The 10,117-nt window shown below is 34.1% G+C and overlaps 2 protein-coding genes across 2 annotated transcripts in view; one reads left to right on the top strand and one right to left on the bottom strand.

Annotated features, from left to right (window-relative positions):
* The first annotated feature begins 1,320 nt into the window (after positions 1-1,320).
* Positions 1,321-1,755, top strand: LOC148945331 (uncharacterized). The gene has a single exon (XM_089099009.1). It carries the CDS (start codon positions 1,321-1,323, stop codon positions 1,753-1,755), a length of 435 nt encoding a protein of 144 aa, XP_088955135.1.
* A 4,876-nt stretch (positions 1,756-6,631) lies between these two features.
* The window catches only part of LOC148945330 (cullin-2-like), a 90,912-nt gene continuing 87,426 nt past the window's right edge, over positions 6,632-10,117 (bottom strand). The window contains exon 12 of the mRNA XM_089099008.1: positions 6,632-8,969. Within this exon, the coding sequence (XP_088955134.1) occupies positions 8,838-8,969 (132 nt within the window). The 3' untranslated portion in view covers positions 6,632-8,837. The remainder of the gene's footprint in view (positions 8,970-10,117) is intronic.

Genomic DNA, 10,117 nt, shown 5'->3' with positions numbered 1-10,117 from the left:
TTCTGTTCTTTCTAGGCTTAATTTTTATATTCATTGTCATTTTCGTTTGTATTTGGTTTGTATTTGATCATTTCTCGTTGCTTTAAGTTCTAAATTCACTCTTTACTTTTAAGGAAGAGATTTTACATCATTTTAAGTAAGAGATGAGGACACGCCTACTGAAATACATGGAGAAAAGTTATTTTTATATTATTTTTCTATAATATGAATAATAAGGTGACAGTAAACCATGTTTTTGAATAGAAACACAAATTTTAAACGCTTCGGAGTTACTAGTAAGACACACCACGAGTGACCATCGAAAACAGATTTATTTGATCATCGAACAGTCACAAAATCTCCTCGAAGTTCCTTGAAAGGTGCTTTTTCTTCTATCCCTAGTGGAACAACTGAAAAGTCTCATACAAAACATACGCCTGTTGTTTAGATTCAATTTGAAAAATAGCAGCAAGTTCAAAAACTAAAACAAAAAGAAATTAACTTGTACAAGATCTCTAACCCAAAACCATCCGATACCTTAAGATTTACCTCAAATAAGGATGTGTTGCCGTCCTTCAGAACCCCAAAAAGACCAGTTTGTCATTTACACTTTGTTACTAACTAAATAAATAGCTCAGGTTTGAAGCACAACTTAGCCAATTGCTTTCTCAAAACATTTGAAAAAGTGAATATAAAAAGAAAAAAGCAGTGACAAAAATAGTTTTTTTAAACAGAAAAGCTAATTTAATTGTTAGAAATGGTTCTTGTCAAGAAATTTTCCAGGAACAAGTTTTATGATGTGGCCCTCAAGCAACCCAAGGAAGAGAACAACGTTTTGGGTTGACTGAAAACTAAATAAATTGTTGTAATGGAAGTTGGTTTTCCATGCATTTGAAAGGAGTGAAGAATTCGGTGCAGAAAGAGTGAAGAATAGAAACATGCAAAAGAATGCAGCAACTACAGAGGCATCAATAAATTCTGTCAATACCAACAAAGCTTTTCTTGACTATAGTAATAGGAAGACTCCAAATTCCCCTTAATCTCAACTCGCGTGAAGAACACCATGGATTCCTGCCAAAACGGTCCTTTGCCGACCTGACCTTTACTCTGCACATGATTTTGGGAGAATCTAATGAATGGAGGCAACGCTTGTACATACTCTTCATGAACTTCTAGAACGCGTTTGTCAAACCCTTGGAGAGTCTTACGGTTCTACACCAATCCTGAGAAACTAGTTTGTCTAATAGTTGCAATGAGCGAAGAGACAGAAAGCTGTGTTAAAACCTCCGATTGCAAAACGTGCTACTTCAAGGTCATGACTGGTGTCAAGCAAGGCAGTGTATGCCACCTCTTCTATTCCCGCTTGTAGACTGCATCTTTAGACAGGTAGATGGAATACCAATTAAAGGAAAGCTTTTCCAACCCTCGACTTTGCTGACAATGTTGGGTTCCACAGAGGCCTACAAGCAGAACCTTCAAGAATCCCTGAAAAAACTTACGAAGAAAGCTGAACAGTTCGGATTACACATCAACGCTCCAAAGAATAAAGCTATGCCAGCTAGCAGTTCACCCCTTGGAATCCAACTAGGAGGCGAAGACATCGAACAGGTGATATACTTCAAGTATTTAGGAAGTACATTATCTTCCAGTGGTAACCCTGAAAAAGAACAACGAACTAGAATAGCCTTAGACAACGCAGCATTTCAGAGACTTCTTCCAGTCTGCAAAATCCACAGTAGGCTCTCAGAAGCTGAAACTCAGGCTGTTCTAGAGTAATGTTTTGTCTGTTTGCACAACAGAAGAAACTCACTGCCGGTTTCAAGTATAATTGTATTCGCCGGATCCCAAGGATAAGCTAAAAAAAAAACACATAGGAAAGGACGAGATTCGTAACCACACAAGCAAACCAGACACCATCCCCGTTGTGAGATAATAACAGAGACATATGCTCCGCATGTCCGATCACAGACTTTCGAAAATTCTTCTTCACTGGCAACCAGTAGCACTTGTTATCGAAGATGACCAAAGAACACGCTCCGTAGAACGTATGAACGTGACAGAAGAGCCCTTCAGACAAGTCTCATTCCCGAGTGGGAGGATATCTATGTAGCAGCCCACTTGACGGAAGATTAGAGGCTACTCACTGCCGCACTATGTTCCTCTGGAGGAACTATGGTTAGGTTACAATCAACAACCTCGAAAACCTTCAAATACTAACTTATTATCAAATAAGTTGGTTATTAAAGATTATCACGGACTCTTTGTTCTCACAAATAGAGTTTAACTATTTTTACTATTGAGTTAGTGTTTGACTAAATGGTTGTAATTAGTGTGTTTTAATTCAAGACAGTCATGTTGCAATCTTAAGACGTGTTCAAAGATAAACAGTGAGTTAGAAAACTCCTTTCATGATTATGATTTCCAACAAGGAGTAATATGTTCAGTGTTTTAGGTATATTTCCACGTTTAAGTATGGTGCTGCAGCCCCTACAACCCGCAACAAAATTACTCTGTTTGCACCTAGCATGTTCTGATTTCATATTTTTATGTTGGCTTCAGATTTATATAACAAATAAATATAAAACATCACGGAAATAATAAAAAAAAATTATGAAATATGTGCTGAATCTGATGTCATTTTGACCAAAACAGTCTCCCATCCTTAATCAGCAAGGTCAGATATCCTTGTAAACTTTTTTTGATGGAATCCCTCCACCGCTTGTGAAATATGTACTTGACATATTTTGATCTAGGACAGTATTCTCTTTATAAAGATGTAATCATTAAGGACCATGACATGCGTCAAAATAGGCAAAATACATCTATAAGCGGCAAGTGTGGTGAGGGTGGGATACGGTCCCAGAAATTAATGCTTGATGTATTTTGATTTTGTCCTGAATTATCAAAAGCTCTTAAACGCTATTTCTGACACGAAATAAAAGAAAAAAAAAAATTGAACAGGACCCAGGGTAAGTTCTATTAATTGAATATCCTTGTATAGCTCTGATTTCAACAAGCTCTAGCATGTCTACCCTTCCGTACAACGAAAAAGGGGAAGGGAAAGTAGGTTGGTCGGAGAGGACGTAGGTAGGCAGGTTGAAAGTAGAAAGTAGGTAGAGTAGGAAAGTAGGTAGGTTGGTTGGAGAGGACGAAGGTAGGTAGGTTGAAAGTAGATAGTAGATAGAGTAGGAAAGTAATTACATGGAAAGTAGGTAGGTTGGTTGGAGTTCTAAAGCCCTACTTTGGGCCTTCAATAATGTGATTGAAATTCATGCATGAATCATGTCTATCTTTCTATTCAAATGTATGTATTGAGCCCATGTTTATATGGGTTATTTGCTCTAATTAGGACCTTTACCCCTGGGGCTGCACTTATCGTTTCACCGCCAGATAAATCTTTTTGGACCTCTCGATCGTTTAATTAAATCACGACCTTGAAATTTTCTCGCCTCGATCTCGATCTCGCCTTGGCTCCTGGGGTGTTGAAGGTTGTTCTCTCATTGGTTTCGCCTCTTAAAACATACATCAAAAATTATAATTACGATTGAATGAGTCGTTCCTGAGGTTTAGACAACTTATTGTCAGACAGAAATAAGAGCCATATCGCTCTTTACCAAGTAAACGCTATGTCGCAGATGGCATTACTTGAATGCTAACTGCCCCGTTATTAGCATATAGATCAAACTTCAGTTAAGCATCGAATATATTTTGTGCTACATGAATGAAACTTTCAGGAATAGATTTACACTGAAAATTAGGGTCAGAAAAGATATTTCGAGCTACCTAAGATTACGTGAAGAAAGGCTTTTAACCAGTCTTTATTTTGAACTCTTTTTTTCAAGTATGCCTCGATACTCTGCTCCTCCTCGACAAAAGGCCTTGTAAAACAGTTCTCAGGCTTAGTTAAAACATATTTCATAGAATCTTTCGAATCTTACAAGTACCATAGAAGATGAGGTCAAAAACACCTTCACAAAAACAGTTATTAGAAAGCAAAAAAACTGGAATTTTATCAACATTTCGCTAAGCCAGGCAGAACAAAATTTCTAATTAAAGCTTTTAATACGATTTTCAGTCTATCTTCGTCATTAAGACAAAAACTAAAATTCACCATTTATTTGAAAAGGAACAAAACATTTCTCTTGGTAAATTTCACAATCATTTTATAAACACTCCAGACATAGCGAATTTATATGAACACATTCGCAGCTAAACGAAATACAAAACTAAATACGTCTAAGTAAATTCAATACCGTCTTTCTGTTTTCGAAATTTTGAGAAGCCAGCTTAGAATTGGAACTTCCAAATATTTCCTTTACATAAACCTCCCGTTTCCAAATTGCTTTAAAAGAAAGATAAAGCTATATTAAAACAAAAGTATAAATTATGTCAAATTAAAGCGTTTGGAAAAAACCCCACTTTGTGTGTTTGAAACAAAAAGAAGAAGAAAGTGAGTTCTAATCGAGCCCTCAACTTCACTGAACTTTTATACAAGTACAATTTTGTTAAACCTTTCATTAAACCTCCGAGAAAGGTTTCCAATGATTTTGCAGCCAGAGGTTGCAAGGGACAATTTATCAAATGATATTTTATGTATATATATCTCATTGACAGTTCGTTGGTGGTGGTACAATTGAAGTAAACAGACCAAATAAAGTGCATCCCATCGGTTTTTCTTTTTTAGGCATCTAAGGTTCAAAAAACTAATCAAATATCCAAAGCTGTTTTTACTAACTTTTTCTCTAGTAAGAAAAGGATAAATAATTTCAGCTAAATATCTTCGTAAAAAAAATTTAAAACTAAAAACCTTTTCGAAAGAAATTTCACTTTCATTACATTCCAGGGCAGTTTGCCCTACATCAATGCCATCTAAAACTCATAAATTATGGGCAAAACTAAAATATTACCACCTGTTTTTTCTTAGAAATTCTGATTACGCTCCAACTGTTAAAGAATAACTTATCCACAAGCAGTATAAATTTTACCTCGCGGTTCTCTATTATCTGAATAGACCTAGATCAGTCCCAAAAGTAAAGGAAATGTGACATTTCTTTTAACATAGTTTCTAATAGGTGTTAAGAAACTAATAACGCCATAGGCAAGGTAACGTGATAAAATTGGATTAAGTAAGTATTAAAAAAAAAAAAAAAAAAAAAAAAAAAAAAAAAAAAAAAAAACATATGAGCAAGTGCAAAAAGCTAAAATGGTGCAGAGCTTAATGGAAAAAAGTCACAATATTTCTATCTGAGGGAGCTCTAAAAATTGATTTTAAGAAAAGATTGGAGACATCCTAGGACTGGAGACTGGCTTAAACACTTCTTGGGACTGATTGGAATATAAATATATAAAAGAAAAGCTGTCACTTGTATTTTGAAAAAATATAGCGCATTGAAGCCAGTGATGCTACTTCACAATTTTGGTGTATCAACTTGCCCCGCGTTCAATATATTTTATTGGAACTGATTTTCGTCACTGATAGCCAATGTAAATTGTTCATTTCATAGAAAAGGTTGATTTTACAAAATATTATTTCCAAATTTTTTTCCAATGGAACAGTAGATGAGGGTTGAATCGAATTAAATAAAATTCACAAGAATTCCGTGTCTCGTTATTTGTCGATAAAACTTGAGTTTAAAATTTTAGTTTCCCAAAGTCATTGAAGCAGGCTGCATTGACCATTTTACAGAATAAAATATGGAAATATAAATTTAAGCAAAAACGATAGCTCTATCCTTTTAACCAAACCTAGAGACAATTCAGAAAACACATGCTTCGAGACAAATTTTAAAAGAAATTTAAACTAAATTTCCCACCAAAATTATTTTATCTGTCTACCTTTTTCAGTTCTCCAAGAGTCCTTAAAGATGTGTCAATTATAGAATATATACAACGCTTCATTTTTTTTTGTAGTTAATGGAATGGCACTGCATATCCTGTGAGCATTCTATATGGAATAGGAATAGCACTCTAATAGGAATAGCATTCTAATGGAATAGCACTGCATATCCTGTGAGCATATCCTGTGAGCATTCTATAGAGCTTTAATACAAAATAAAGACATTCATAAGTATTGCGGCGGATAACATCCAAAAAAGAAGGAAAAAAACTAGTGTAGAGAACTTTTCATAGTTTTTTTTTGTCAGAAGAACATATTTAACTTTACATACAATTACGAAATTCCTAAATAAATGTCAGCAAAGAAGAATATTTTTTTTCTATAATGTTTAAGAGAGGTTTCTTCCAATTATTCCCCTACATTCAACCCTTCTCCTGGGATTAAACTCCTATCCATCTGAAGATGATATTCAGCGGCCGCAGGCCTAATCTTTCTAAATACAGTCAAAACTATATTCAGATTGTATTGTATGCTAGAATCTCAGCGTAGATGAGCACCCTTTTTGAAGGAGAAAGGGGTGGGAGGTGCTCCAGGCAAACTTTACAAGTGACATAGGAATCTTAGTACAGAAAAAAATCGTTTAGTGTATCACAAACTTTTCACGCGAGGGGATCTTAGGAAGGAGAACTATCTCGTAAATCAACTAAGCTTTGACAACTAGACTTAATCAACTAAGCATTTCAAGTAAGTGCATATAAATGAAGATGTACCCTAATGGAAGCAAAAGCAGATCCGTAGATGTAGGTGCAATTAGAGTAATGATAATACACAAATAACAGAACCTACAAAACAAAACAACCGTGTTTGTAAACACGATATTCCTAAAAATAGGTATTTCTATATTTTGGAAATCCTATTTCAAAAATAGGATTTTTTCCAGTGGACTTCCTGAGGCAGACGAGAAAGTAAACCTGCCGCATTCCTTAATTTATAAAAAAATTACAATTTATAATTTACATAAGCTTTTTTTTATATAAATAAGTAGAAGCTACATGCATTACAAAAATGTGTTAATTAATCCATACATGTTTCTGGGGCTAAAAACTGCAATTGTTTTCTACTAGAATTCTAAAAAAATCTCCAATTTTTATTGAATAATTTTACAAATTTATTAATTCGGTATGACATAGTCAAAAATTCACCTAAACTAAATTCACTCTGAAGATGGAGTAACAACACAATGAAATATAATAGATTTTGTTGAGTTCATTAAATTACTTGAAGCTTTTAGAACTGACCTGCTCGTGTTCACATGAGAGGGATGCTGATGCAGAGAACGAAAAGTCCAAGAAGGTGCTCTAAACTTTTTGATGAATTCAATTCCCTTACCAAAATTTGAAGAATTTACAAAATGGAAAATGTCGAATACATTAATTTATATATAAACCTTGGAAAAGATAAATATTCATTTTGGGAATACCCTTGAGGCTTTTTATCCCCCGAAAGCGAAATTCAAAAGTACATATTCAAGGTGAAAAAAAAGAAACAGGTGATGCAGGTTTAAAAAATTTGCATTTTGAATTCCACCTGTCGTAGAAAGAAGATCCCGAAGCATCCACTTAAGACTCAATTTCTCTTTCCTCCAACAAAATTCTAGACTATTGATTTAAAAGAGAGGACTGTCTTTTTTGCCAATATTTTAACATATCCAAGACCTCCTTTGACCTTCCTAAAATATCTTAGAACTCGAATAATTTCCAAGGACTTCCTATTTATACCCTAGTCAACAAGCGAACCGCAAATAACGCAAAATTTTGGTTCCCTTTTGTACCGAGTTTCCAAATAATTCATTTCCTCACACCTTTTTTAAACCTACCTTAAACTTACTTCACCCCGTTTCAACTATGTTTTAGCCACCATATTCCTATATTCTTTGCCCAACTTAAAATAACTTTTGGTATTTCCCTTACTAATTCTTGTATATTATTAGTATTTTGACAAGCGTTCTTTCTTTTTGAGTTTGTGTCGTTTATTTTAGGACAGTGGTGTAGATACTGTAACGTTGATTATTGTCTTTATAGTCTAGTGGTTTGTACTTAGACAAGATAATGGGAAACTTATAGGAGTTAGATCAACGACGATTTACCATGTAACGCAAAAGTATCAGTCTCTATAAGTGAAAATTAACGAGATTTTTTTTTTTTTTTCAGTAACGATTTTAAGTCAAAACTCAATCTTCACAAAGTAGACTTAGGATAACGTGGGAAAATCTTAGCAGGTTAAGTAGGCTAGTTGACTTTAAGCCGGTAGAATGCTACCTTTATAATACTACTTCTTACTTTACTTAACCTTTTACTACTCTACTTCATACTTTACTTTTTACTACTTTACTTTAATTTACTTCTTTACTACTTCAATTCTTACTTTACTTTATCTTTTAACGCTTTACTTTTTACTTTACCTATTACTACTTTAAATAAAGTTCTACTTTCTTTACCCCCTCTCCCTGCATTTTAAAGTACCTAAAAGACAAAGTATGCAGGAGTTTTGGATTTAACATTATCCTGAAAAGCTAGATAGCGTTGAAAACTTTTATATTTTAGATGGCGTTGGTGATTTTTATTTTCGACATGGCTTTTTTGGCATATGATATTTTTTTTCTAAATAAATATACTCTATTTTATCTCAGTCTGTATAACTATGTCTACACGAAACAAGAGGAAGGTCAACTCTTGAGATTTTAAAAATTCTAACACCAAAGTTTATCCAACAGTTTTTACTTCAAGGTATAGCAGAAGAAAATCTAAAATGCAACACAAAAAACTGTAAATATATAAATCAGGAGATTTTCAATTACTAAACTGGATATATCTTAATAAACATGTTTAAATTTTGAAGAAAATTCTGACTTCGTTCAGACTAAACATCACATTTTTTACAGAGACGAAAACAACTTGGAGCAGAGAGAACAATATTGGTGAAACAATAATTCAGTATAGGCTATACACTAAAAGCATACAATCTAGGCTATGTAATTATACTCGTCCGGATTGTTCGGCGATCTCTGTATATATTCTTTCTCGATTAGGCCTTCGATAGCTCGCTTAATGAGCTGCACATTAGGAGCAAAACGACTTCGAGCTTGGGTCACAACCTGAAACAGAAATGAGATTTCACACATGAACATATAAGGAAAAGAAGAAAAGCAAGGCGACTAAATGTTTGTGTGGCAAACTGCACTAGCACTGGTATGTAATGGATACCAGCAGAGGATATGAGTGGCGAAAAGGGCATTTTTCAAGTGGTACCATTTTTTGGCAGAAAATATCCTTTTTAGGCATTCATAATATAACAAAACAAATTTGGACATCATATGACTTCTTTTAACTATTTCTGCGAAATATAACAGCGGATTAAAGAATCGACAGAAGACACTGAGCAAGAAAATAGCTTTTGAATTACAGCAACCGATTTACAGGCGGTCTAAGGCCAAAAATACTGATATTTAAATTTCGTAACAAGTTCAAGTTCAATGGGTTTGTTAAAAAATAAAAACAAACTTCAAATAATCAAAATACTCAGTCCATGCCGAGAGCCACAATAATTACATTTCAAACATAACACGCATGTGGTCACTATTTCTATCCTCAGACACAACCTTACCTCTCCTTTTTGATATTATTAACCAAATACTTTCCTGCTTGTAGCCCCAGGGAAAACCACCACAAGAAGAAAAAAAAAAAAAAAAAAAAAAAAAAAAAAAAAAAAAAACAATCTGTTCTAATTCGAAATTTCTTATAAATCTTGGAATTTATAACTCAATTCTATCGCATTTAAATTATTCTTGAACTATATATTCACCACATCTTCATTTAACAATTCTTTTGTAATTCTAGTAATTGATTTTTTACTCATTTCTTAAATGAAACTAGGGAGCTCCTACCTCTCAGCTCTTCTGGGATCAGCTCAGCTTGGAGCTTGTAATGAATCATATTCTAAAGGTCATATACAACTGTAGAAAATGATTCAACACGTACTGAACACATCTCTGGTAGTTAAAACTCACATAATCACTAATAATTGAAAGTGATTGGAGGGCAACTATCCCCCCTCTCACGCCCATCATTTCCCCAAACACATCCAATCAAAATTTTGAGTCATTTTGTTCAACATAGCAGAAAGTTCTGGAAATTATGTCTTTACGGATAATAAAACCCCCATATCCCTCAGGGCAAGGGTTGTAAGTTATGCCCTGGGAGTATATCAGGTTTTTATAGATAGCGTTGTCGTAGAGACTTCAAA

The sequence above is a fragment of the Artemia sp. Qi Xiang Cuo genome, chromosome 13 (assembly GCF_049724085.1).
Source record: "Artemia sp. Qi Xiang Cuo chromosome 13, ASM4972408v1, whole genome shotgun sequence".
NCBI lineage: Eukaryota > Metazoa > Arthropoda > Branchiopoda > Anostraca > Artemiidae > Artemia > Artemia sp. Qi Xiang Cuo.
The sequence above is the reverse complement of the archived record's forward strand: the minus strand, read 5'-3'. Positions and strand labels throughout refer to the sequence as shown.

Excerpts from the sequence above, each read along its gene's own strand:
- LOC148945331 (XM_089099009.1), top strand. The coding sequence starts at position 1,321 with ATGCCACCTCTTCTATTCCCGCTTGTAGACTGCATCTTTAGACAGGTA.